The sequence below is a fragment of the Vicugna pacos genome, chromosome 5 (assembly GCF_048564905.1).
Source record: "Vicugna pacos chromosome 5, VicPac4, whole genome shotgun sequence".
In the NCBI taxonomy this organism is placed as follows: Eukaryota; Metazoa; Chordata; class Mammalia; order Artiodactyla; family Camelidae; genus Vicugna; species Vicugna pacos.
The window spans coordinates 66,294,544-66,318,878 of NC_132991.1; the positions used below are offsets into that span (position 1 = coordinate 66,294,544).

The 24,335-nt window shown below is 46.1% G+C and overlaps 1 protein-coding gene and 1 long non-coding RNA gene across 3 annotated transcripts in view; both read right to left on the minus strand.

Annotated features, from left to right (window-relative positions):
- Positions 1-2,100: 2,100 nt before the first annotated feature.
- LOC140696641 (uncharacterized) lies at positions 2,101-5,506 on the minus strand. The gene is made up of 2 exons (XR_012073148.1): positions 3,889-5,506; positions 2,101-3,490 (listed from the first exon to the last, which is right to left on the minus strand). It is a non-coding gene; the product is annotated as an uncharacterized lncRNA (long non-coding RNA).
- A 1,026-nt stretch (positions 5,507-6,532) lies between these two features.
- PARD3B (par-3 family cell polarity regulator beta) overlaps positions 6,533-24,335 on the minus strand; it is a 948,983-nt gene continuing 931,180 nt past the window's right edge. The window contains exons 23-24 of one of the 2 annotated variants that reach the window (XM_072961414.1): positions 7,622-7,753; positions 6,533-6,627 (exon numbers count right to left, since the gene is read on the minus strand). In XM_072961414.1, coding sequence (XP_072817515.1) covers position 6,627; positions 7,622-7,753 — 133 coding nt within the window. In that variant the 3' untranslated portion in view covers positions 6,533-6,626. Of the gene's footprint in view, positions 6,628-7,602; positions 7,754-24,335 lie in introns of those variants that run through there. The other variant, XM_072961413.1, reaches the window with a different exon arrangement.

Sequence of the window (24,335 nt, forward strand, 5' to 3'; positions counted from 1 at the left end):
TGGGAATTCAGTGGCTCTTATAATCAGGAAATCAGGGGTCTACCTAGGCACCTAGGCACAGCTAGATCCAGGACCCGAGTAACTTTGTCAAGGAGTTAAGTCATTGTCCCGTAGTACACACCTGTACCACAGGAGTCACTGCCCCTCAGTACACACCTGTACTGCAGCTACTACGTGTAATCATCTCTCTCGCCTCAGCTCCCTTCTGCTTGGTGACATTCCCAAATGGGCTTTGTTCAAGTGGTGGGCAACACACATCCTTCCAGCTTTGCAATTTCAATAGAAGTAGGACTTCTCTTTCCCAACATCTGAATGGCACTCATTGCAAAGGCACTCCAATTAGCCATGCCTGAGTGGATGCCCATCTCTTTGGCCAGAGGATGGAGTATTCTGATTTGCTAACTTCCGTCATGTGTTCATTCTTGTAGAGAGGTGTGGATGAGGCTTGGTACGTGAAGCCCCATCATGACTACACAGTGCTGGGAAGGAATCCTCAGTGGAACTGGCAGACTAGGAGATGGGGTGGGGGCGTGGGGGAGTGGAAAAGAAGCCAGAGCAACAGAACCTTAACTGCTACAACCCATCTGACAAGGCCCAAGAACTTCACATCTTAGAGCTCTTCAATTTCCCTTACCAGTGCTTTTTAGCATGGATAACAGTTAAGTATGCCACATCTGGAGGTGGCTACCTCAGTGTGATTATGACTACGAACAGGTTTGTCATCCTATAACTGTGGGATTCTTATGGTGACTTGCCTTCTGCTCTAAGAGCCACTTACACTTGTACAGCTTTCATGGTTTACAAGCACTCCTACATAAAAATGATCTCAGCCACATAACAACATGAAAAAGTATATAGAACAGCCATAATTATTCCCATTTTATAGATGAGGAAATGCGGCCTCAGGGACGTTGAGTGGCTTGTCCAGGGTAACATAACTGGTAAGTGGTCAACTCAGCTGAGAACCCAGGTCTTCCAGCTCCGAGATGAACATCAAAGAAATTGGGAGTTTTATGTGAGCTTAGGGAATGCTTCTGAGGTCATGCAGCGACTCAACCCCTTAGAAAGGATTAGAGTTGGAAATCATGATTTTCCTCCCAGGTTTTCATGACTAGAATGTTGGCCTCCTGAGAAAATTCCTGTCTTAAAACCTGTCCAGAACTGATGCCAAAAGTTCTGTTTTAAAACACATTTGGTGAGAACTCTGCTGGCTGATTTGTCTCCAGCACACACTAGAATGCTACACATGCTCACTTGATTTCCCGGCTCCTTTTAAAAGGAGCCAATACAAAAGATCTGTGCTTATGAATTACTGCACTTGTAATGAAAAAAGAATTATAATACATGCTTGAGATGCTCACATGTTAGACGAGCCTGCAGCTTCGAGATTGCTAACATGGCATCTCACTGCCCATCCTGTTAACAATCCTATTAAATTTTTTTTTTTGTAAAAGGTAAGTCAACTCCTTCTGGGGTGTCTGCAGTGGGAGAAGGGTGCAACCTGTTACTGGGATTACAGGTGTTTAGCAATAGGATTAGATGGTGTAATCAGGACACCGTAACTTGTTACAGCTGCTAATTGGGCTCTCATCTGACAAGCACCTTATTGCTTTACTGGGGAGGGTGAAAAATAAAACAAGCAGCCCAGACAATTAGGGACAAAACAAAATTAAACAAGTCCTTACGGCCATTGGAATCAGGTACAGTACTTTGCCTTGCATTGTTAGTGACTCATGTATTATGAAGCACTTAGGGATGCTCGCTAATGGGGTCTCTCTCCCTCCTGGAGGGCAACTTGAACATTAGACTCTATGACTCAGGCAGAAACTCTGCTGTATTAGTGAGGGCAGAATGATGCTCTCCTCCCTCACAGGGGTGTAGTCAGGTTTAATTAATTGTTGGGGAAGCACTTTGAGATTCTGAGATGAAAGGCACTATAGAATGATAATAATTTGCATCGACAAGGTACATTTCTTCAGCAGAATTCCAAGCACTTTACAAACATTAATTAATCCTCATAACACCCTGGCGAGGTAGGTAAGTTTTCCCAGGATACACTGAACAAATCCACCATGCTATGAGTAGGAAGGAGGCTCCTGCTCTGTGCTCACTTCATTTTTTATTCTTGGTGGGAACTTCCAGAAAGGCTGATGAGGACCCTGCCTCCCGTTAGTCCAAACGATTTGCCATTCACTTTTGATTACCCACAAATATCGTATTCTGCTGGAGCGCTAATCATTCTGCTTGGGGGACACGTGTCCTGAGCAAAGCGAGTCAAAAACAGCTGTCATTCCAATGGATATTAATGCCTATTGTCTCCCATTCTGGAGCTCGGCGCCTCCCTTAGGCAAAGAGAATGGCGGAGGAGCGGGTGACATCTGTTTCAAAGACAGTCTGCAGCCATACTGGAGAGAATGCACCTGGCTTCCACTTCCAAACCCATGTAACCAGCGGCATCTTGGCCTTTCTTTGTCACCAGCACATTTTCTATTTTGCATTCTGGGTATTCCTCTCCATGCAGCATGAGGAAATGGAACTAAGGGGGTGGGTGGGGGAAGGAGTTGAGTTGTAAGTAAACCAGGCAACCAGCCTTTCCAGAATCAAGGGTCTGTTACGAATCAGCAGTGCAGAAGCAGCTCAAGTGTCAGGACCCAAACAGCCCCCCTTCCCAAACCCAACCATTCCACAACTGAAATAAACCTGAAGGAGGGAAAACAATCCTTCAGCAAACGATTTCAACATGCCGAGCGGTGAACTTGTCAGCCTTGAGCGGCTCTCCGATGATACCTCTGTTCCCGCGCTCCTGGCTTTAATTCTGTACACATTCACTCACTGCAGCTTTACAGATTGAAAAGGAAAAGAAAAAGAGCAAAGAAACTTGCTGGCTGTCACTCTGCACGGGTACCCGAGCTTTAAGACAGTTGTCTCTCAGTTAGTCTCCTGGGCTGCAAGAAGAGATTGGGGCTGATGAATCCACGTGGTGAATCGCCAGAGTGATGTTAAGTCAGATCTGCTGACAAGACGTGGAAGCATTGTTTTGTGACTGCCCTCTGATCAAAGGGAGGGTAAGCACCTCCTGGACAGGGGTTTGATTTTGACCGAAGGCAACCTCCAATGCGGATTTGGCACTCTGTGTGAGTCACCCCACCTCTCCAGCCTCAGTTTCCTCCTCTTTGAAATAAAGGAGTTAGAAGAGATCATTTTCTTAGGTCCCCCTTTAACTCTAATAGTCTGTGATGGGATGACTTTGTAAAAATCCCCCTTCGTCCCCTTCTCTGCAAAGCCTCCCCACCAGCACGCCTTGAAGGGGACGCAGTGTGGATAGGTACTGATCCCCTCAGCCCTCGGGAGAGCTGAAGCACCTGAGAAGGTCACCTCTCCTCATTTGTTTACCGGTTCCTGGAGTTCCTGGGATGCTCTTACGAATATTTTAATGTTCTCTGTATTTCATGACATGAACAAATTTTGAAGTGCTACTGTTCTTATTGGCCTGCAGATGAATAAAAATAAACTAAGGCAAGGGATGCTCAGGGGACCTGCTGTCGCTATATAGCTAGTGAGTAGTAACGTGGGTCTTTCTGATTCCAAAGACTGAGCTCTTAACCAGACATTCCATCCTGGCTGCCTGGTAATACCAACGGAGGAGTTAAAAACAAACAACAAACAAACAAACAAACAAACAAAAAACCACGCCTGGCCCAGAGATTCTGATTTTCCTAGTTAGGATGGGATATGGACACTGATACTTCCTTTAGTCTCAACCAAGTGATGGTTGCAGCCAGCACTGAGAAACACTGAGCCAGACGGAATTGTTCCTGTTATAGCAGTTGTAACCAAGGGATTATAGCCTGCCCTTGTAAAGTCCATAAGTAGCTATGAATCTCTTACCTGATATAATAGAGGCAATCCTCTATTTTAATTCACATATAATGAGGAACAAAAGTGTGCTTGAAAGTAAAGTGTCCAAAAAGCAAGCCATAGAATTTCATATTATAATGTCCAGAGAGTTAAACAATTTAAAATCCTGAATTATGTGTGCAAAGCTTTTGATCTCCATCGAATTTGAACGAGAGCCTTGCTGGACCACTGGCAGGCAGAACCGGGTCCTGGAGGCTAGCTGCAGGGCCAGGAGATCCCAGAGCTGGCGTTAGGTAACTGTTGGGGGTGGTGCACAGTTAGTTACCGGGTCGGGGGTGTCCTGAAGCTCATGTTGGCCTGCTAGTGGGCAGGGCGGGGTCTAGAGGTGGCCCGGCAGCCGGTCCGCTGATGGGCGGGGCTGTGTCTCCAGCCAATCAGTTGTTTGACCAGAGGGGTCCCAGCGCCTGCGCCTAAAGGCTAATGGGCGGGGCCGGGTCTTGGCGTTAATTCGGTGCCGAGGAGCCAACGAGAGAGGAACCTACCTGGTGTTCGCCAGCGTCCACATGGGAGAACCAGCTCCCAAATACGGCTGCTGCCAGCGTCTACCCTCCCAGGGTCAGCCTCAGCGACCCGTGCCTCCCCAGGAGACTCTCCAAGACCAGCAGGTAGGTTTGGCCCAGGTTCCTATCAAATGACTGCCTTTGCCGTGGGTCCTGGTGCGCGTGAGATTTTGTGTGTGCCCTTTAGAGGTGAAGTGTCTATTTACCCCAGTCCTTTGGGGCTCCTGCAGTTAAGCCCCACTGGCCTTCAAAGCCAAATGCTCTGAGGATTTGTCTTCTTGATGCAGGGTCCCCGGGCTGGGGAGCCGGACGTGGGGCTCAGAACTCTCACTCCTGTGGGAGAACCTTTGCTCTAATTATTCCCTGGTTTGTGGGTTGCACACCTGAGGAGCATGGGACTTGATTGCATTGTGAGTCCGCTCCTCCTGCCTGCCTCATTGTGGTTTCTTCTTTGTCTTCAGCTCTGGAAGATCTTCTCTGGTAGGTTTTGGTCTTTTTCAGTGATGGTTGTTCTGCAGATAGTTGTGATTTTTGGTGTGCTCATGAGAGGAAGTGAGCTCAAGTGTTTCTCTTCTGCCATCTTGGCCTCTCGAATTATGTTTTAAATAATTTGGTAGGTGACTGAGAATCTTTCCTGGTTCCTGGAGCTGAGGTTGGAGGTTGCCCTGGGCTGCTGCTTTTCTCCCTTATCCTTGGGTTGGAGAAGTAGTAGAAATTGGTGGTATGCCTAGTTCCCAGGCACTGGGACCCTCTCCTTTATTTCAAACAAGAAGGTCCCGTAGCCCTTTCATCTTCACATTTCCTTCAGTGCCTGGGTAGGTGTCTGGAACCACAATGAAGGAAAGGGTCAGCTAGGCATTAGCCTCCTGCCCCCATCCCCATGTGACAGTGAGGTTCTCTAAGCTGCTGCTGATGCCTGTGGCAGTGAGACCCTGGTTGGGGGATGGAGGGAGGGAGAAACAGCATGTGCGCCAAATGCATGGTACGGGAGTTGGGGCAAGTGATGCATTGCTGCTCCCAGGGAGGAAGTCATCTCTAAGATCTCCAACTGGATGGTGGTTCCTCTTGGAGAAGGCCAGGAAGGGGGGCCAGAGCTGGGTTTCACTCTGGAAAGAGTAGAGTGCCCTCCAGAGCTCTGCTTTATCAGCCAGCCTCAGACAACGGCTGTTGCCTTGGGAACTAGCTCTGTGTCCCAGCTGTGATGTATCACCAGCCCCATCCGGGAGGAGCTTGAAATGCCTACAGGCTATGTTTCATCACCCCCATTTCCGAGGTGAAGTAACAGAGACCCAAGTAGTGAGGAGATTGGCATTAGTAGTACAGCTGGTGATAAGCGGAAGAGCTAAGACTCCAGTCAGGGCTCTTGACTCCAACTCCAGTGCTCTCAGTCTGGAATTTAGCATGGTGGTTTGGAAAGACGATAGAGTTGGGGTTCTCCCACTATAGTATTTGTAGGGCCTTGGACAAGGCACTTGAGGTTATAGTAGAGATTATGTGAAAGTGTCTACCACAGCGTTAGCAATAACAGGAGCTCAATAAATGTACTTGGCATGGCAGCGTGGGAGTTGGGAGGTAAATGTAAGAATAAAAGTGGGTCTTAGCTCTGAGGAAGTTCATTGTTATAAGGGACAAGATAGCACAGCAGTTAGCCTCATGGACTCTGGAGCCACACGACCTGGTTTTGAAGGGTGCCTCATACTCTTCCTGGATGTGTCACTTTGGGAAAGTTATTTATTCTCAGTGCCTCAGTTTCCTCATCTGTGAAATGGGCATAGTTGTAGTCTATACTCCCACAGGTTCTTGTGGCGATTAAGTGAATGCATGCAGGTAAATACTTTGGCCAGTGCCTGATACACAGAAGGCTTGTGCTATGTGATAGTTGTCAGTATTATTATATAAATATGCAAAAATGTAAATAAAAGTCAATAAAAACAATGAGAGAAATGGAACAAAAGAAAAATGAGAACTTTTAAAGTTTATTCTAAGGGAAAAAATTCCTGCTATGCTTGGAAACACCTGCAGGTGCAATTCGTGACCAGATGGCAAATGATCTCGTTATTAGCTGATCATGAAACAGAGTCCAGCAGATGATGCCAAATCTTTCTTTTAAAAAAAGTGCCATCATCTTGCATTCTTTCTCCACTTGTGCTGTGGCTCAGTCTGGGCATCTTGCTTCAGGGTCAAGGCAGCTGAACTTTCCAGGTTCCATCTGGAAAAAGTTTTTGGTATAGAGCACTGTGTTATTTTCCTGTAGCTACTGTAACAGATTAGTGCAAAATTAGTGGCTTAAAGCCACACACATTTATTATTTTATAGTTCCAGAGGTCAGAAATCTAAAATCAAGTCTGCATTCCTTCTGGAGGCTTCAGGGGAGAATCCGTTCCCTTGCGTCTACCAGCCTCTAAAGTCTGCCTCCATTCTTTGACTCGTGGTCCCTCCCTTCATCTTCAAAGCCAGCGATGTAGCATCTTCTCTCCTCTCTGACCTCCTGCCTTCCACTTATAAAGATCGTGGTGATTACCCTGGGCCCACCAGGATAATCCGGGGTAATCTCCCCGTCTCAAGTTCCTTAACTTGATCACATCTGCCATGTAAGGTAACATCTTCACAGGTTCTGCGGATTAGGATTGGATGTCTTTCGGAGGCCACTATTCAAGCCTATCACAAGCATCTATGAACCAAACACATCTTTCTCTTACTAATATGAGTGGCCTTACTTAGAATAACTAGCACGAGCTACTACAAATTCTCCACCCCACCATGTGTAAGGAGAGGAAAAAGTGCTGATGGTGAGGGGGGAGTAAGAACCCTCTCCTACGACTCATCCGTATAATAACTGCTGTGGGAATTCTGGTGGCAGCAGTAAGGGCAGTCTTTTTATTTGAACTAAAAATTTAAAAATGTCTTGAGAAAGGAGCAGGTCCATAATAAATTTTATTTACTCATCAAAACACTCTTCTAGAACTTGATGTCTGCCAGGCACTGCTGTAAGCACTTCATACGTAGTCATGTCATCCTCTAACAACCCCTTGAGGTACGTTCTATTAGAACCACCCCGTTCTACGGAAGGGGAAACTGACACACAGCCAAGGTTAAGGGATGGGCCCAAGCTCACACAGCTAGAAGCGGGCGCCTCCTTGTGAAGTGGTATCAGATGATTGTAAACAGCAGAACCACTGGTTCCAGTGACTTTGGGCACTCACCACCCAGGGCTTTGTATGTCCTTGAATCCACAGTTCTCACAGTGTCCCATCAGGGTGGCTTTTTGTGTAGATGGTACAGCACAAACATGGCGAGAAATAGTTTTCACCTGATGGAATATCTTTGTCTCACCTCTGAAAAGAATAAGGACCCAAGAAGAGAAAGGAGGAGGTACTTTTAGAATCCAAGAGCTGGGACAAATCTTAATGATTATCCTGATTATCAAGGTTTCCCAAGTTTCTAACCCTGGGGCAAAGCAGAGGAGCTGAGCTGGACTTGGGGGGTGGGGTCCCAGTGTTTTGCTTGGATCTTCTGCCTCAAGCAAGGAAACATCTTTCAAGACTCAAATTCTTGCTTAAAAATTCATGAAATATTTTATATTCTAAACCTGCAATGTCTTTACTGATGAACTGTTTTTCCAAAAATAGGTCTTTAAATAAAATTATCAGAACATTGTGCAATGTATATCTGGTGATTTTGAGTGTCCCCCAGGCCCACCTCTGAGCTGAACACCCAATTCCACATCTATTTGAGAACATAGACTCTAGCTCCACCTACTTAGAGGTCTAAGCTCTAAACTTATCAGCTGATGGTTTACACCTGGCTTGGGCACACTCGCTTAGAAGCCAAAGGAGACCGACTGCTGGCTCATGAAGTGCATGAGGCACTGTTATCAATAAGTCTTGGAGCTAATGGCTGAGTTCTTACTCTTGCTTCTAGAGTTGCCTCATGTCAACTCATCCCAGCTGGCATGAGACACGAGGCAATAGCAGTAGATAAGGACATGGAGCTCTTTCCTTCACCTTGGGTCTGGCTGGGCTCCTGAGACACAGCTGCTGCTTTTAATGGAGAAGCATCAATGGTTAAAGCCATGGGCAGAGAGTCAGGGCTGAATGTCCTCAGTGCTAGAAGTAAATAGCAGCTGTTTTATGGCAAGGGAGGGCCACATAATTCAGTTCCAGTTCAGTGGGTATTCCCAAGCAGAAATTGTAAGGGCTAGATTTAGGATGGAGGCAGGTGGTGGGAGTAGGGGGGTGGTGGGAGTAGGGGGTGGGCACAAATATACCATCTAAGTCAAAAGTCTATGTTCCAATCTCTGGTTGGCTCATGAGGCAGATAGTAAATACCTCTTAGTGATAGGCTATGTTCAAGTCTTGGTTTACCCAACAGGTCAGAAATTGGTTGCTTAAGATTCCAGCAGGCCTAAAGTCATCCAGTGAACAGCTTGTTTGTACCTGCTCAAAGCTCCATAAGACTTTTCATTAATGCTTGGTCTAGGCAGTTGGCAGACTAAAAATGTGTTTCTGTCTAGGAGTATTGCCCAACCAACTTGGGCATCTCTCAAAAAAATGAGACGGTGATGAGAAGGAAGGAAGAGATCCTGGTTTATATTTGGTTCTGTTGGGGCTTGAGGACCATATGACACATGTTTAGAGATCTACAAAGAATGAGAGTGCATCTCAACCCCAAGTAAAAAAACCAGAACTAAGAAGACCAGGTGGTTATGGCACGACCCTTAAAATCAGGATGGAGACATGGCCATTCCACTTGCTGTTCAGAGCCCTGTCTTAGATCTACTCTTAGAAATATGGTTCTAATCAGAAATGAAATCGGAGGAGGAGGAGGAGGATAGGATGGAGAAATCCAGGAGCTGTGCCAGGGGCTCTTGGTTTCAAGACCCAACCCACTGGCTGCTCCAAGACAGAGCGTTGCAGCTTGTGCTGCTGGAAGGGGATTCTCAACAGAGCAAGGGGGCGGTGCAGAGCTGTGGGGAGCCTTCTTCGAAGCCTTTGTTTTTCTAATAGACACAATAATGGAAGGATCCAGGAGGAAAGGGACGCAGCAGACCGGGTGTTACTAGAGACGGATGACAACTCCGCCGGCGAGGCAGAACCTGAGGGCAGTGGGAGACTTCCCTCCTGCCTTTGCTTGCGGGAGAGCAGCCGCAGACTGGAAATCAGACTCAGCCCTGATACTTTGAAGTCTCCTCCCGTTTGAGGTTTTGGTGGAGGGATAATGAGTGGATGAAAGGCCTTTTTAGCTGGGGCTGTGAGCAGCTAGTTCCAGATGAATGGGCACTAGCAACACAGGGCAGCCTGTGAGGCCTGTTCCAGAGGGGGAGGGAGGAACAGAGCAGCCCTTTGGACGGTGTCTGCCCCCAGCGCTGGCCCTGGAAACAATTAGAGAGGGGAAGGGAGCAAAAGGGAAGCAAGGATGGAAGAAAAGTCCTCCCAGACTGGGTGACTCACTTGGCTGCTGGGTTCGCCTCTCTTTGGGCTTTTGAATGGACTGAGGACAGTAGAGGGTGTGGGCTTGGAGAACAAGGCAGATTCCGACAAGATCTCCCTCTTTCCCAGATGGGAACCCTTTCATCCTCCTATATTTATGGATCAAGGGCTACAATCCCCCCATTTGGGGTGACAAAGCAATCTCTCAGCTGTCCCAGTCTTGAGGGTCCCTAGGAGACCCTGTCTTTGGGCCCCAGTGCTCTGGGCCCCTCACTCATTGTTGAGGAAATCTCCCTCTTTTTTCTGCCCTTACCCAAGAGAGCAAACACCTTCAGGCTTAGTTTTCCATTATCCCTGCAACCCATCCCTTCCTGGGCCATTACCTGGTTACCATACAATAGGCCACAAGCTGGCAGCGCTCCGATGGGCCATGTGAGATTGAGTTCTGTGTCACCATTTAACAATCAGGAAGTTTCACTGTTGAAAAATAATCCTCATTCAGGAGCTCAGCCTGCACCTGGTCCTACAGTTGGCCAGAGCTGGGTGGGGGGCCACCTTTGGAAGGGGCTTGGGTGCTCCTGTTCCCTAAGTGCGACCTCTGCCCCTGCTGCATCTTCTCCCAGACCCTACATCTGTCCGCTGCTGCTCATGACCTTCTGACACTCTTGTATGTACACATAGCCACACCAACACCCCATAAACATTTGCATTTGTGACCTCGGAGAGGGCTGGTGAGGGGAGCCTCTCATCTCTCCACTTTCGTGTTTCTATGTGGAGGAAGTTTTGAGTCACCTCCTGGCTTCTCTCCTTCCCCTGACTTGATAAGTTTGGAAGAATGTCTCATGCATGCCTAGCCAGCCCCCCCATCTTCAGACCTGCCTGCCTCCAGGAGGGTCCCTGATGGCTCTGCTCTCACCCAGAGGTGAGGGCTCTCCCTGTAGGAGGCCATTGAAGTTGTCCACCCCTGCCTGCACCCGGGAGGTCATGTTGGCCTAGTTCAGGGATGAAAGGTTAGCAAGCTGACCTGGCTGTAGTCTGAAGCCACCTTTTCCAGTTGGCTTTATCAGGGATCAAGCCGGCATTCCCATCAGGTATCCTGACATTTGGTTCAGAAACGGTGAGAGCTGTGGTTCCGGGGAGGAGGGCTGCAGCCGGTGTGCAGCTAGTGTGCGTCTAGCTCAGGAACAGCAAACTTCTTACCCCAAAGTGCTACCCAAGATCCCCCCTTCCTCTTGGAGGCACGCACACCTGTGGGCCACAGGGTTTCATCATCCACTTTTACCTGTTAGGACATCAGCTCTGTGCGGAATCCCACTCCCTGAATCAGAGAGGCTTCACAGAGCAGCTGTCTCGTTCTTACCCTTGACCCGTGGACGTGCAGCTTTTGCCCCCAGGTGATATCCCTGCTTACATAGTCCCTCAGCGCCACCCATGGGGCTGGAGTCCTCACTGGGACAGCTGACATCTGTCCTGGTGGAATTCTCTCCAGGTGCCCTTTGGTTCCCATTCTGTGGCATCCAAAGTCTGTTGGGTTCTCCTCCAGCCTTACTGCACAAGAACAATTTTGTGTTCTGTGCAGAAGTGTCAGGGAGACTTCCTTCTTTCTCACCCTTGGTCCTGCTTTGGTCTAGCCCTCAAGTAGCTTTGTGCGTCCTCACGTTCCATTGCTGGCTGCACCCTCTCTCTCCATGGGCGTCTGTGAGGGTGACTGCGGGTAACACGGACACTTGGCTGTCCTCCTCCTCCCCATCCTAGGCTCCCTCAGACCTCGTCTCTCCACCAGAAATTCTCGTGAACTCCTACTCGTGCAAGTTGACTCTTCAATGGCGAACCCAACAACCTTGTCCAGACTGAATGACAAAAGCCAACATTTGTGGAGGCAGACACTCTTCTAACCACTTCTCATGAGCTCAGCCACTGAATCCTCCTCATGGTTCTTTGAAACAGATGCCCCTATTATCAGTACACTTTATGGACTTGGAAACTGACTCTAAGAGCCTCAGATTTGCTCCAGGTCACATGCCTGGTGAGTTCTGGAGCTGCTCTTCACATTTGAGTGGTCTGGACTCAGAGTCAACCCTCTTAGCCCTCCTCGGACTGCATCTGTGATATAGCCCAGGGGGGAGGAAGAAAGGAGAGAAAACTTTAAGATGAAGGTGGGCAGAAAAGTAACATAACAAGGGAGAAAAAGTAAAATCAGCAGGTGCCCCAGCTCCCAGTTTTTGCGTGAGAAATCCCTGCACCACACTTTTCTGTAGAGCTTGAAGGCACCGCAGAGAATCCATCTCGTTGTTTCACCAGAGAGAAAGCTGAGGCCCAGAGCAGTGAGAAACTTGCCCAAGATGAAAACATGTTTATTTTGAGAGGATAAGAGAAGGCAAAATAAAAACTGAAAGAGCTTCTGAAATGGGGGTGGTGCTAATCTTTGTTTCACTTTATAAATGGGAAAAGGAGGCTCACAGGGATGGAATAACTTGCCCAAGATGAAAATATGTGTATTTCAAAGAGGATGAAGGCAAAAGAAACCAAAAAGATGAGAGGAACTAGCCTGAAAGAACTTCCAAAATGGGGAATACTCCATTTTGTGTTCTAAATTGAAAGAAAAATTGCTTTCTATTAAGTAAGAGCAGTTTATGAAGTGTGCTCTCTATTACTGCTCTTGAGTAATGGTGGAAAGAGGAGGTTTGCCTCTCCATTCCTTTGAGCTCCATGTAAAATCAAACAGTTTTCTAGCTGGAATCTACTGGAATTTGGGGCCAGATGCTCTCACATTTCACTAATTTAATAGGCTTGGTGGAGGGGAGCGTATAGCTCAGTGGTAGAGTGCATGCTTAGCATGCACGAGGTCCTGGGTTCAATCCCCAGTACCTCCATTAAAAAATGAGTTAAAAAAAAAAAGACTCCTGTTGGGTAACTCAGTGTGCTCAGAAGCATGTTTGAGGGGTTCAGTCTAGAAGAGTCACAGAACTTCATGGTGGTTTGAAAGGCACGATCGCAAAGGTGTGCATGGTCTTGGGCTTGTGGGAGATCCATCTGCCTTTAGGCATCAGGATAGATCAACGACTGGGGAGCGCTCAGCCCTGCGAACATTAGGCGTATGTTTAAATATGAATCACTGCAAAAAGGCTGAGGTTAATGCGAGCGCCTTTCACTTTCCTAATAGAAAATCGAGCCGGCCCGCGCCTCTGCCCACAGACTCAGCGATGCCCGTGTGGTTTCCGTGTGGTCAGAAGCATTAGTTAGGGTCTTATCCATATCTATTAGGAGGGAGGAAGCCCATTTAGCAAATTAAAATTGTTTTTATTTCCCCAGCTAATTGTTTTCTAATTGTTTAAGTAAAAGGTTTTGGTCTTGATTAGAGGCTTTTAGTAAATTAAATCTGTTCACATTTTACAAGTCTAATATTTAGATCATGGCGAGGCAGTAATGGTTAGGGAGGTTTGCTCTGGCAAGGGTTTCGAAATATAAATGTTGATGCTAAGTCGGCCTCAGAGATTATCTGGTTCAACACTCATATCCTGCCACTGAAAGAACCAAGGCCCAGAGAGGCTAACGGACTTGTCAAAGGTCACACAGCTTGAGAGTGGGAGAGGCCTGGGCTCCCGAGGTCTGCTATCCCACACTAAACAAACGTTTTCAAGGGGAACACCTCTGGTCAGCACAGAAGGCTTTAATTAAATATTTAACCTTGAAAATAGCCTACACACAGAATAAATGGGGCATGCAGAAACATTAATTAATGTGGTTTACACCATAGTCAGTTTTGAATTTCACACTTTAAACTGGTCAGTGCTTGATACTTAACTGAGCAGTTGTTATGGGAAAATTTAACACACCGTTGTGAGAATTTGAACTGAGGGGCCTAAAGGTGCACTCGTAAGCATGCACACACTCCTGAAAATGAAATCGATATATTTACTATACTTTTTAGAATAAATGTAGGCAAAAAGGTTGATGTGATGCAGAATTCCTTCAAGTGTGTTCAAGTTTGTTCCTGAGGGACACTTATGTGAACCCCACATAAATCAGTGCAATGGTAACAGATCTTATGAGGGGAAGAATGATGTCATACTCCAGTAAAGCTGGAAAGCCCCAGGTTGGGCAAGGTTAAATAGATTTTTTTCTCATTATTTTCCTCTGCTGCTTCTCTCTCTTCCTCCTCCCCAACCCTTCCCTTCTTTGTCTTCTGTTCTTTCTTGTCCTCTCTTCACCATCAGCCCACTCAGAGGCTTCAGCAGTGTCTCCCCCGGGCGGATGTGGGACTGGTCTTGGGAGAGCCAGTCTTGGTTTCCACGTGGGACCTGGGTGGGGAAGGCTGGCTGGAGTCTCAGTCACACCAGCAGGATTCTGGCCTGGCTCACCAGGCCTTACTCACTGATCTACCCAAGTAGTCTCAGCCTTGCTTCTTCAGATCCTAGCATCTTCAGCTCCATCCTCGTCTCTTAAAATCTCTGGTGTCCTCTTCCCTTCCTCCAGCTTCCCTCTGCCCTCCAGCAAGCCTCTGTGATTCCCAGGGTTATTTTAAAACTGAAAGGCCGTTCAGCCTCTCCTCCAGCACTAAGAAGCACCTCCTGTTTTAATCAGACAAGGATGCAGGAGCCGACTTCCATGGACCCTCTCCTGGATCACGGCACTACTCCAGCCGTGAGTCCCATGAAAACATGGTACCTCAGACCCTCCCTCCCTCCTGTCCCCAGGCCGAATCTGTGAGGGCGCCAGTGGTGGACACAAACTTTTCCCTTCCTTATTCAGTCACTTCGGTTATTAACGGCCTAGTAGAAATAAGCTTCCCCGCCTTGAAATATGGAATGACTGAGAATACAGCCCGAGGATTTACTGCTCCACACGGCATGCAGATATAATTTCTACTTGGCTGCTGTGATGACAAGATTCAGTAAGGCATTAGGCAAGTAAGACTGAATTACTCGGCTAAAATATGAGATGTCCCTGGACACTCAGCCCCTCAGAGAGGATATCTGATTAGCCTTGGCCCCTCTGAGGGTGGGGACACGTTCGTTCGGAGTCTGATTTCCATTTGGCTGACTTGGAAAGGTGGGGACCAATATGCCTAAGTCTCTCCTTTGGGATTTTTGGAGGCAGGTGTAAAAAACCGTAAACTAGCCACAGAGCTGCCACTCTCTGTCAGTCACTCAGATTTTAGATAAGGACTCTGTCCTTTTTTATTGTCTCCCTCACTTAACCTCTGCCTCGTTTCTTTTCCATCCCCTCAGGGGATGGGGCAGGGGAGAGGAGGGGGGAGGGGGAAAGAGGACTTTTCTTTTCAAGCTGAACCATTTCAGTTCCTGTCTGTAAATAAAGGTTAAACTGAGAGGGGGCCCGAGTTAGCACAATAAATGCCCACTTGAGCTTATCGGCAAGTCTCCCCCACTGGTCAGTCTCCTGGAGCCTCCCTTGAAGAGACAGCTGCAAAGATCAAACCCTTTAGCAATTTGGTCTCCTGAATCCGATTTGACTTGGCTCCACTATCACCCACTGACATTTGAAATGTGTCTATTTAAAAAGGGAAAAGAGCACAAAAAGGAGGGAAAAGAGCACAAAAAGGAGGGAAAAAAAATATGCCTGAGATGCCATATCCTGCTAAGCAAGAAAAAGAAATATCCGGCTTTGCAGAGACTAGAGTCTGTGTGTGTGTGTGTGTGTGTTGCTGATTTTTGTTTTTTCTTTTCATCTTGGGCTTTTCCTGTGTTTCTGCCTGCACACTGCCACATTTATTAACATGATGACTTACATTGAGTTTTTCTAGAAGGCGGAAAGGGGGGCTGAGGAAATGAATGAACTGAGCTTACCGCTTGCTTAGTCACATGGCCTTGCTTTGAAGGGTGTCCTCAGCCCCTGGCTGGTTGGGCAAGGGAGGCCAGGGAGGAAGTCGACTGGCAAAGATGACAAGCACACCCAACACAGGAAGGACGTCCTTGACCTGGCCTCCAAATCTCAGACCAAGGTCAGGCTCCGGCAGGCGTGCCCTTTGCTGGACTAGGAGCATTAGCTGTGCTCAGTGAGAATCTGTCATGGGGGTCCTGACATGGGGGCTCCCTGTGGAGTCTGTAACTGGGGACTGTGGCCCTCATTTCTGGTGGCTGCAGTCTTCCAGTTCAGTGTTCCTGAATCCTGTTAAAATGTGGGTTCTGATTCAGTAGGTCTGGGGTGGGATCTGAGATTCTGCATTTCTAACAAGCCCCCAGGTAAGACGTTGCTGGTCGTGGATCACTTTTGGAGAGCAAAGTGTGCTCGGCATAAGTATAAAGGTGCAGACAGGAGGAGTTGGGGCCCGAGGCCACGGCAGTGAGGGCACGTTTTACTCAGAACTGTTAAAAACATTCTCAGTTATTTGGAGGCAAACCAGGGTACTCTTACCAGGGTGACTCTTGGTCTTCCCACACTTATCCATATTCAATACATTGAGCATTTTGTAACCTTAGAAGAGACATCTTCTCAATAAGGAGTAACACGTATCAGAGCTTTTCTCAAAGTGTTGTCCTGGCTGTTGGCTATAATGGAATCATCTTGAGAGCTTGTTAGAACTCTAGATTCTGAGGCTTTTCCCAGGCATCCTCAGTCAGAACCTCTGGAGGGGCTGGGGTGGGGGAACCCAGGAACTGGCATCTTTAAGTTTCCCCAGCTGAGTCCTGGGCACTCTGAAGCAGCTGAAGTATTAGATCCCTACATCAAATTGACTGTCTTCGAATGTCCACAGAGTAATAAGCATCACAAGAAAATAGAATACTTCTTTAACAAATCTTTTTAAAAAAATACAATTAACACATATATTCAGTAGAAAAGGTGAGGGAGGGCTGAGAAGCAAAAACAAGATGAAATTCACCTGTAACGTGCTCTTCACATTTTGGTGCATGCTTTTTCAGATATTTTCCCCTGTGCATTTTAGAAGCAAAAATGGAAGCGTAATTGTAGTAAGATGTTAACACTTTAAAAAAAAAAACACAATGCACTGAAAAAGTCTCTTCAAGCTACTACATTTCTTCCATATACATTTTAATGATACCCTGTTGGATTTCTCTCTTTAAAATCCACTGTGTGAGTGACTTCTTTTTAACATTGCTTCCTCAAACAAAACGAAGTACCTTTATCTTCCCTCTCCCCCGACCCTCCCCTCTTCTCTTTTCAAAATTTACCTTCACAAATCAGGTGTCAGGCAAGGATTGAGAGTTTGGAAATTAATTTCCCAGGTTTTGTTGGGTCTCACCTGCAGACTTGCTGAATCACCTATGGAAAGTCTTGTCCCTTCTCTGCGCCCTAGTTTCTTTATCTCTAAGATGAGACTAATAATGCCTGCCGTTAACACACTCACGGAGATATTTCCAGAGTTATATTAGGATAAGATCTGCAAATCTCTTTGGATTACTGAGAGTGATAAAAAAAAATCCACGGCACTTGTTATTTCCTTAGTACTTATCACAGAATTCCCAGCTGTTGTTCTATAAAACCATCTAAAAAAAAAAAAGACCATTTTAAAGGGAGAAGAGGTATTTCTCATCTCTCCTGTTAGACATTGACATAACACTGGCTGTAAAGGGGCAGGAGCAGGGTGGTGTCTATTTCCAAGTCATATTTTATCCTGCTTTAAATCTAGTTTCCATAACATGGATCAGATAGAGTTGTATCAGTAAGTTCCAACCAGGGAAACAGCCAGCAAGAGATGATAGGTAGGTAGATAAAAGGACAGGTTTTATACATATGGATTGATTTAGATGTATGGACTATATATGTATGTGTGTTATGTATAAATAGATATAGATATATAGACATAGATTTAGTACAGGGTATTGGCTTACACAATGGATATGACTGAACAAGTCCAAAATCTATAGGGCAGGCTGTCAGGAACTAGACAGGTAGCTAGAACTCCCACAGGCTGAAGCTATTGTCTGTAGGCAAGAATTTCTTTTCTCTCTTAAAAAAAAAAAAAAAGCCTCAGCATGCTTTTAAGGCCTCCCAACTGATTAATCCAGGCCCACCAGGGTACTATCTCTAATTTAAGGCCAATTGATTAGTGACTTTAATTACATTTACCAAATCCCTTCACAGCAGCATCTAGATTAGTGTTTGATTTAATAAGTGTGGGCTGTAGCCTAGCCAAGTTGACACATCAAAAAGCTATATCCCAGTCTACTGCTTGTCAGCTCGGCACCCGCACACTTCTTAAATGACGCTTAACTGCCAAATAAAGACAACAGTGGAGTCACTTCCACCCAGCGTGAGACAGCTGTCCAGTCTACAACTGAAAACAGTTGTGAAATTTGTACACCTCCACTCACTCTGCCCCCTTTCACATTCTCTTACTCTCACTTTTTCATAACTTGTTAACCTTCATTTTCCTCAAATCCCTACCACTAATCTTTCCAAGGCCAGTATTCTGCTTGGTTTGTTTCCATAGTTTTTGTGGTGGAAGATCAACTTAAAAATACTACAGCAGCTAACTCTTTGATAGCTCCCCTTGAAACATTTTTCTTTAGGAATCTCTCTCTCTGTACAGAATGATTATAATTACTAGGCCCAGCGCTTAGCATTGTTGATGTAGTTTTTCACTTAATCCTCACAACAACCCTGTGATAAAGGTATTACTATCCTTATTCTCTAGCAAAGAGAACTGAGTCTTAGAGCGTTTACCTGAATTGCCCAAGATGATATAGTTAGTAAATGGCAAAGCTGGGATTTGCACCTAGTGCATTTTATCCCGAAGATAAAGCTCTTAAACACAACTAAGATATTTTGAAGGTCCCTGTAAGGATAGTGTTTCTTCATGTGGTCTGTAGAATTATATGTAAGAAACACTATATATAAATATATAAATAATGTTTCATGAAGAAACACTATATATAAATATATAAATAAATATATATATAAAAATATATATAAAATTCTGATATATATATATATATATCTGACACACACACACACACACACACACACACACACCCACACCCACCAGAATTACTTTCTGTCCATGTTAAAAATGCAGACCCATGGGCCCAACCCCAAACCTAGTGAAACTACATTTTTACAGACATGCCTTGGTCATCAGCTTTAAGAAATTTCCCAGGTATTTTTACGTATTCCATAGTTGGAGCAACTCTAAAGTAGGGACTAAAGGAAAGGATTTTCACAGGTGGACTGTCTTGGCTGTTGGAAGGTCTCAGCTACTCATGTTGTTGAAAAGAAGCATTGTCAGGCGTGGGAACAGGCTCTGAGATGGGTTGGAGCAAGCAAGTTGGGAGACTTTCTGTTACTCAGAGAATAGATTATGCTAACTAGGTTAGTCTGTCTTTAACATAAGAGAATTTCCCACTTTCTCTAGAGATTCAAGGAATGGGACCCTGCCAGTGGCACATCTCATGTGCTCAAAAGACCGGTCTCATCACACGTATGTTGTCCCAACACATCCAGACGCAACCACGAAATGCTGTTATTACTAGCCCCAGTGCAGTAGAGATAGCACTGGGTGGACCGATAACTCAGATTACAAAGCAATTTTTGGTAACAAATGTATACACCGGAGATTTATAAGGCCTTTTCATTACCCTGGTTTTGCAGATAAAGGCAAAGGTAGGGGTGGGAAGGAGGCAAGGGGACTGTGAAAGGCATATGATTAAAAAAGAAGAGGAGCAGGGGACGCTTATTCTCATTCCCAAGCCAGATCAGTCATCGTTCCAGAGTGATCTCTAATCAAAATCCAGCATATGGTTTTTATTAATTTGGGGGCAATTCCCCTACCATCTAGTGCAATAAAAAAAGGATGTTGATATCATAAAAGATTATAGCATCCCTTATCAAGCTAGCAAATGAAATGTGTAAAATCCAAGATAATGAAATAAGTTGAATTGCTTCATCCTTCCCTCCCTGGTTTTATTATTATTATTATTTTATTGCTGAAAGTTCTGAGGGGAAGAGCTTCAGAGCTGGGTTATGAATAGATTATGTTAGGTTTATTTCTAGTATGAAGCTGATACCAAAGGCCCAAACTTCTCCTCAGCAGTCTCAGTGGGGAGAGAGCAAAGTACGGTCTTTAAGCTCTAATTTGCAGGAACGATTCACCTATATTCAACTTTCTGTTTTCTGAAGCTAGGAAAAAAACTGAGCTTGAGTTTTCTTTTCTTGTTGTTGTCAGTGGCCAACTCTTGTTCCCTTTAGTGTAGGATAGGTTCACACCACTTTCTCCAGAACTAAACCTCAGGTCAGCGAAGATGAGCCCATCTTGTGTAAACGCCCCACCATGAACATTAAGTTCTTCCTTGGGGGAGGCTGTCTGCTAAGGCTTTTTAGTTCTGCCACTGTGACCTTTTGCAACGTCAGCCCCAAACCCTGACCCATTCAGATACAGCCCGGGAAAGAGTGAGGGTAGGTAACACAGGAGGAGATGCCACATCAACCCTGGGAGTTCCTGAACCATTTTGAGAGAGGCCAGGAGGAAGGCACAATGGGAAGGAAGCTGGCTGGGTGCTGTGCTAGGTATGTGTACACAGGTATCTTACTCACCTTCTTAAATGTCCTGTGAGGCAGGAATTATTACCACTGCCTCGTAAATGAAGACTGTGTCACAGAGAGTTTTGATAATCTACTCAAGGTCGTAGTTGGTGGTAGAGCAGGGATTCCAGCCCAGGACCGTCTTGATGGAGAAGTGCAGCCTTTTCTTACCCATGGGTGCTGCTAAGTCCATCACCTCCGGCCACCACGACAAAGCCAGGAGGCAGATGGGAGGAGAGGAAAGAGTCTTTCTGCTCCGTTTCTGTGCCCACGTTTCTTGTTGAAGCCAGGTTTGGGGAACAGCTTGGTGTCACCTGCCTCTCAGGATAGCTTGAAATTGGCTTTTCCATGAGGAGAGCCAGTTAGTATAGGGCTTGCCAAGCTGAATGATGCATTTTGTGGGCCAACTCGGTGTTTGGGAGAAACATTCTGACCCATGGAAAGTTTTTCTTGCCAAACTGCACTCTGCAGTTTTGATAATCACTCTGCAGATTGTCATAGCAGGAGCGTCTCAAAGGAATGATCAGAGATAAGATACTTCACAAAGAAGAAATGATCATGCCACATTCTGTGGGTGAGGGGTGTCTTAGGTAGTTCGGGCTGTTGTGACAAAATACCGTAGACGACTGGGTGGCTTAAACGAAAGACGTTTATTTCTCACAGTTCTGGAGGCTGGGAAGTCCAAGGTCAAGGTGCTGATAGATTAGATTCTTGGCAAGGCCTCTCGTCCTAGCTTGGAGATTGGCAGAGAGAGAGAGACGGAGATCGAGATCTCGTCTGTCTTCTTCTAAGGACACTAATCGCGTTGCGAGGGTTTACTAATTACCTCCCAAAGGTCTCACTCCCAGATACCATCACGTTGGGTGTTAGGGCTGTGAATTTTTTTTTGTTGGGGGTGGGGAAAACATGAACATTCAGTCTGTAACAGGGGGTCACTGCATCAGTTGGGTGAGGTCTGCCACTTTCTGTTCTCCTCCTGATCTAACCCCTGGGAGGCAGGCCAGGGAGGGGCCTGACCGCACAGGAACAGGCCCAAAGATCAAGCAGGCAGGCACAGAGCCTTCCCTCCACTTCTGCTGCCCTTGAATTGCTTTGAACCCAAGGAGAGGCCTTGCAGACGGCTCTTCAGTGGGCTCTAAGGGAAGCTCTCAGGACTGTCTTTTCAGCTGTGTGGACTGCTGTTTCAGGCCTTAGTAACTGAGCACATAGGAAAAAAAAAATCTCTTCCTGTCATCCTTATGTAATGTTTCCAACTTTGATGCCTGGAATGGAAGAATTTGCTTGTCACCTCAGCACCCGGTTTCTGCAAGTTGAGAAGCATCTCAGGACGGTTCACGGAATGCCCTGTGTGATGTGTGGTGTGTGGAAGAAATCTAACACTGAAAGAGTATTCCTGAGATTAAAATGCAGGCGAAGTACTTAGAAGCAGGCACCCTAGATAGACTTTGGCAGGCAAGAGGTTTCTCACTAATAGGGCTAACAATTTAGAGGAGAATGCCATCAATTGTAATATGTTTACTTTTCATCTAATGAATTTTAATGGCAGCTTTCACCATTACCTCCAGGAATCTGTAAGAAACAGAAAAACCAGCCTGGAAACTTACTTGACAGTCACTAAAGCAAAGTCTGTGACATTATCTCGGCTCCTTTTCTAAAACACATTATTTTCTCACGCAACATTTTAAATATAGCACAAGAAATATTCCTCATACTGCTTGTACTCCCTGTAACCTGAATGCAGCAGCTCTTTGAGAAATCTTTTTTTTTGGCATATCTTATTTTGTTATTCAAATGATGAGGCATCTTTTGCATGAAGTTACACCTTTTTAGAGGCAGATTCTGTTCTGGAAAATTGGTGCAGCATTTCCATTTCTCACATCTTTACATAACTGGTTTCTTGTCAGCAGATGTAACTGTGTTTGACAGAGCAGCCCCAGAATCTGAATCCCTGCAGGGAGTGGGGCTCAGTTTCCACATCTCTGAGTAGAGGGAAGTGTCTTCCCCAGGAAAAAGGTTAGATGGACAAGTGCTTCTCAAGATCTTGAGTATTTCTTTCACCAAATTGTTATTCAAAATAGACACTTGTCATCAGAGAGTCAACTTTGTCCTCAACTCAACCTTCAGATTTAAACCTTACCGGCTTCCTCTCAAGGGGATCCCCTCATTAGCTGAAACAGAGGGGGTGACCGGGCCCCCCAAAGGCCCACAGTGACCAGCTCCCCTGACTGCAGAGGCTCAGCTGAGAGGAGAAAACCCCAAGACGTTCCCTTTTGTTCTCTTTTTAAATGGAGTTTTTGACATTGCAAGGTGGCATTTGTACGCTCATTCTCTAATACCAAAGCCACTGGGCAGCTAGCAGGTGTTTTTCAGAGAGGCTCCCGTGCGTTCCCTCGTACAGACATTGCCCCAGTAATCCCCACCAAGCTCCAGCCCCTAGTCCCACCGTGATCCCCCATAGCCCTCTCACCAGCAGGGCCGTGCACAACTGTAGGAGGCACTGTTCACACTGTTCTGTGTGAATGCCACCCCTGGGGCTATGTGAGTGGTGCCCCTCGAGTTGTATGTCAGGGTCGCCAGTGTGCTGCATTAAAACAAGGTCAGTTACACCACCAGGCAAGAAGGCTTCGTATGAAGATCGTGATGGATTCCATGCCGTGGTGGGATTCTCACTGACCTGGTGAGCGGCAACTCAGTTCCTTCTCTAAAGCTCCTAAGCTAACCCTCTGGATGTTGCTTGAGATTCCATTATTTTTTGTGATGATGCAATAGAGAACTATCACAAGTGTAATGATTTAATGCAGATTGATTATCTTATAGTCTCATAGCTCGGAAGTCCAGTATGAGTCTGACTCGGTCAGAATCAAGGTGCTGGCAAGGCTGTGCTCCTTTCCGTCAGCTCTAGCAGGGGGAGTCCGTTCATTGGCTCAGTCAGGTGTTGGTGGAGTTCAGTTCCACGTGTTGTGGGACTGAGGTTTCCTCGCTGGCCGTCGCCCATAGAGGCCTCTCTCTGGTTTTGGCATGTGACGTCCACATCTCAGAGCGGCAGCATCTGAATCTCCCTCACCCCGGTCAGGAAGGTTCCTGCTTTTAGGATTCATGTGATCGATTGGATTGGAACCAAGGGATAATCCCCCAATCATCTCCCCATCTCAAGATCCTTAATCACACCTGGAGAGTCCCTTCGGCCAAGTAATATACCACGTTCACAGGTTCCTGGGATTAGCATGAGGGCATCTTTGGGGGGCCTTTCTTCTGCCTACCACATTATTGACTTAATTGTTTTGCCTCTGAATGGTTAAACGTTGAAACCAATTATTTGAGAGCCTTTATTGAGAATTGTGTTTTAGACGGTATCAACTGACTGTTGTTCTCCATCCACAGACATATACGTTCTCATTTAATCCTTTTGATGACCCTAGGAGGTAATATCAGGGTCAGCCAAGAATGCAATCGGCTGCAAGTAACATAAACCCCAACCAATGCTGGTTTATTGTTTTAAAATGAAAAGGTCTATGTAGCAGCTCAGTGACACCATCAGGACCCCTCTACTCTTTCTACCTTTGCTGAGAGTGACAACACAACAGTAGTTAATAGCATGGAGCCTGTGGTGGGTGGGTTTGTGTAAGTTTCATCCTCTGCAGATATGGATAAGAATATACTCAGCCAATGGGGGTTGATGGAGTGAGTGAGTTAATACTAATACACTTAATGTGCCCAGAGCCATGCCTAGTGCATATTAAACACTCAATAACTGTTGGCTCTTTTTAAATACTATTTCTGCATCACCATCCTTAGCATGTTGGGTTTTGACCACATATCTTTGTGCTTATCACCTCATGGTTGCAAGATAGCTGTTGGGATTCTAGCTCTCACATCGAGGTCCCAGGCAGGAAAGAGAAGGGACATATAAGGGAGAAGGAGGCAGGTGTGCTGTTTGTATCTGGAAATCAAACACTTCTCAGAAATCCCCAGATACTTCTGCTTAATT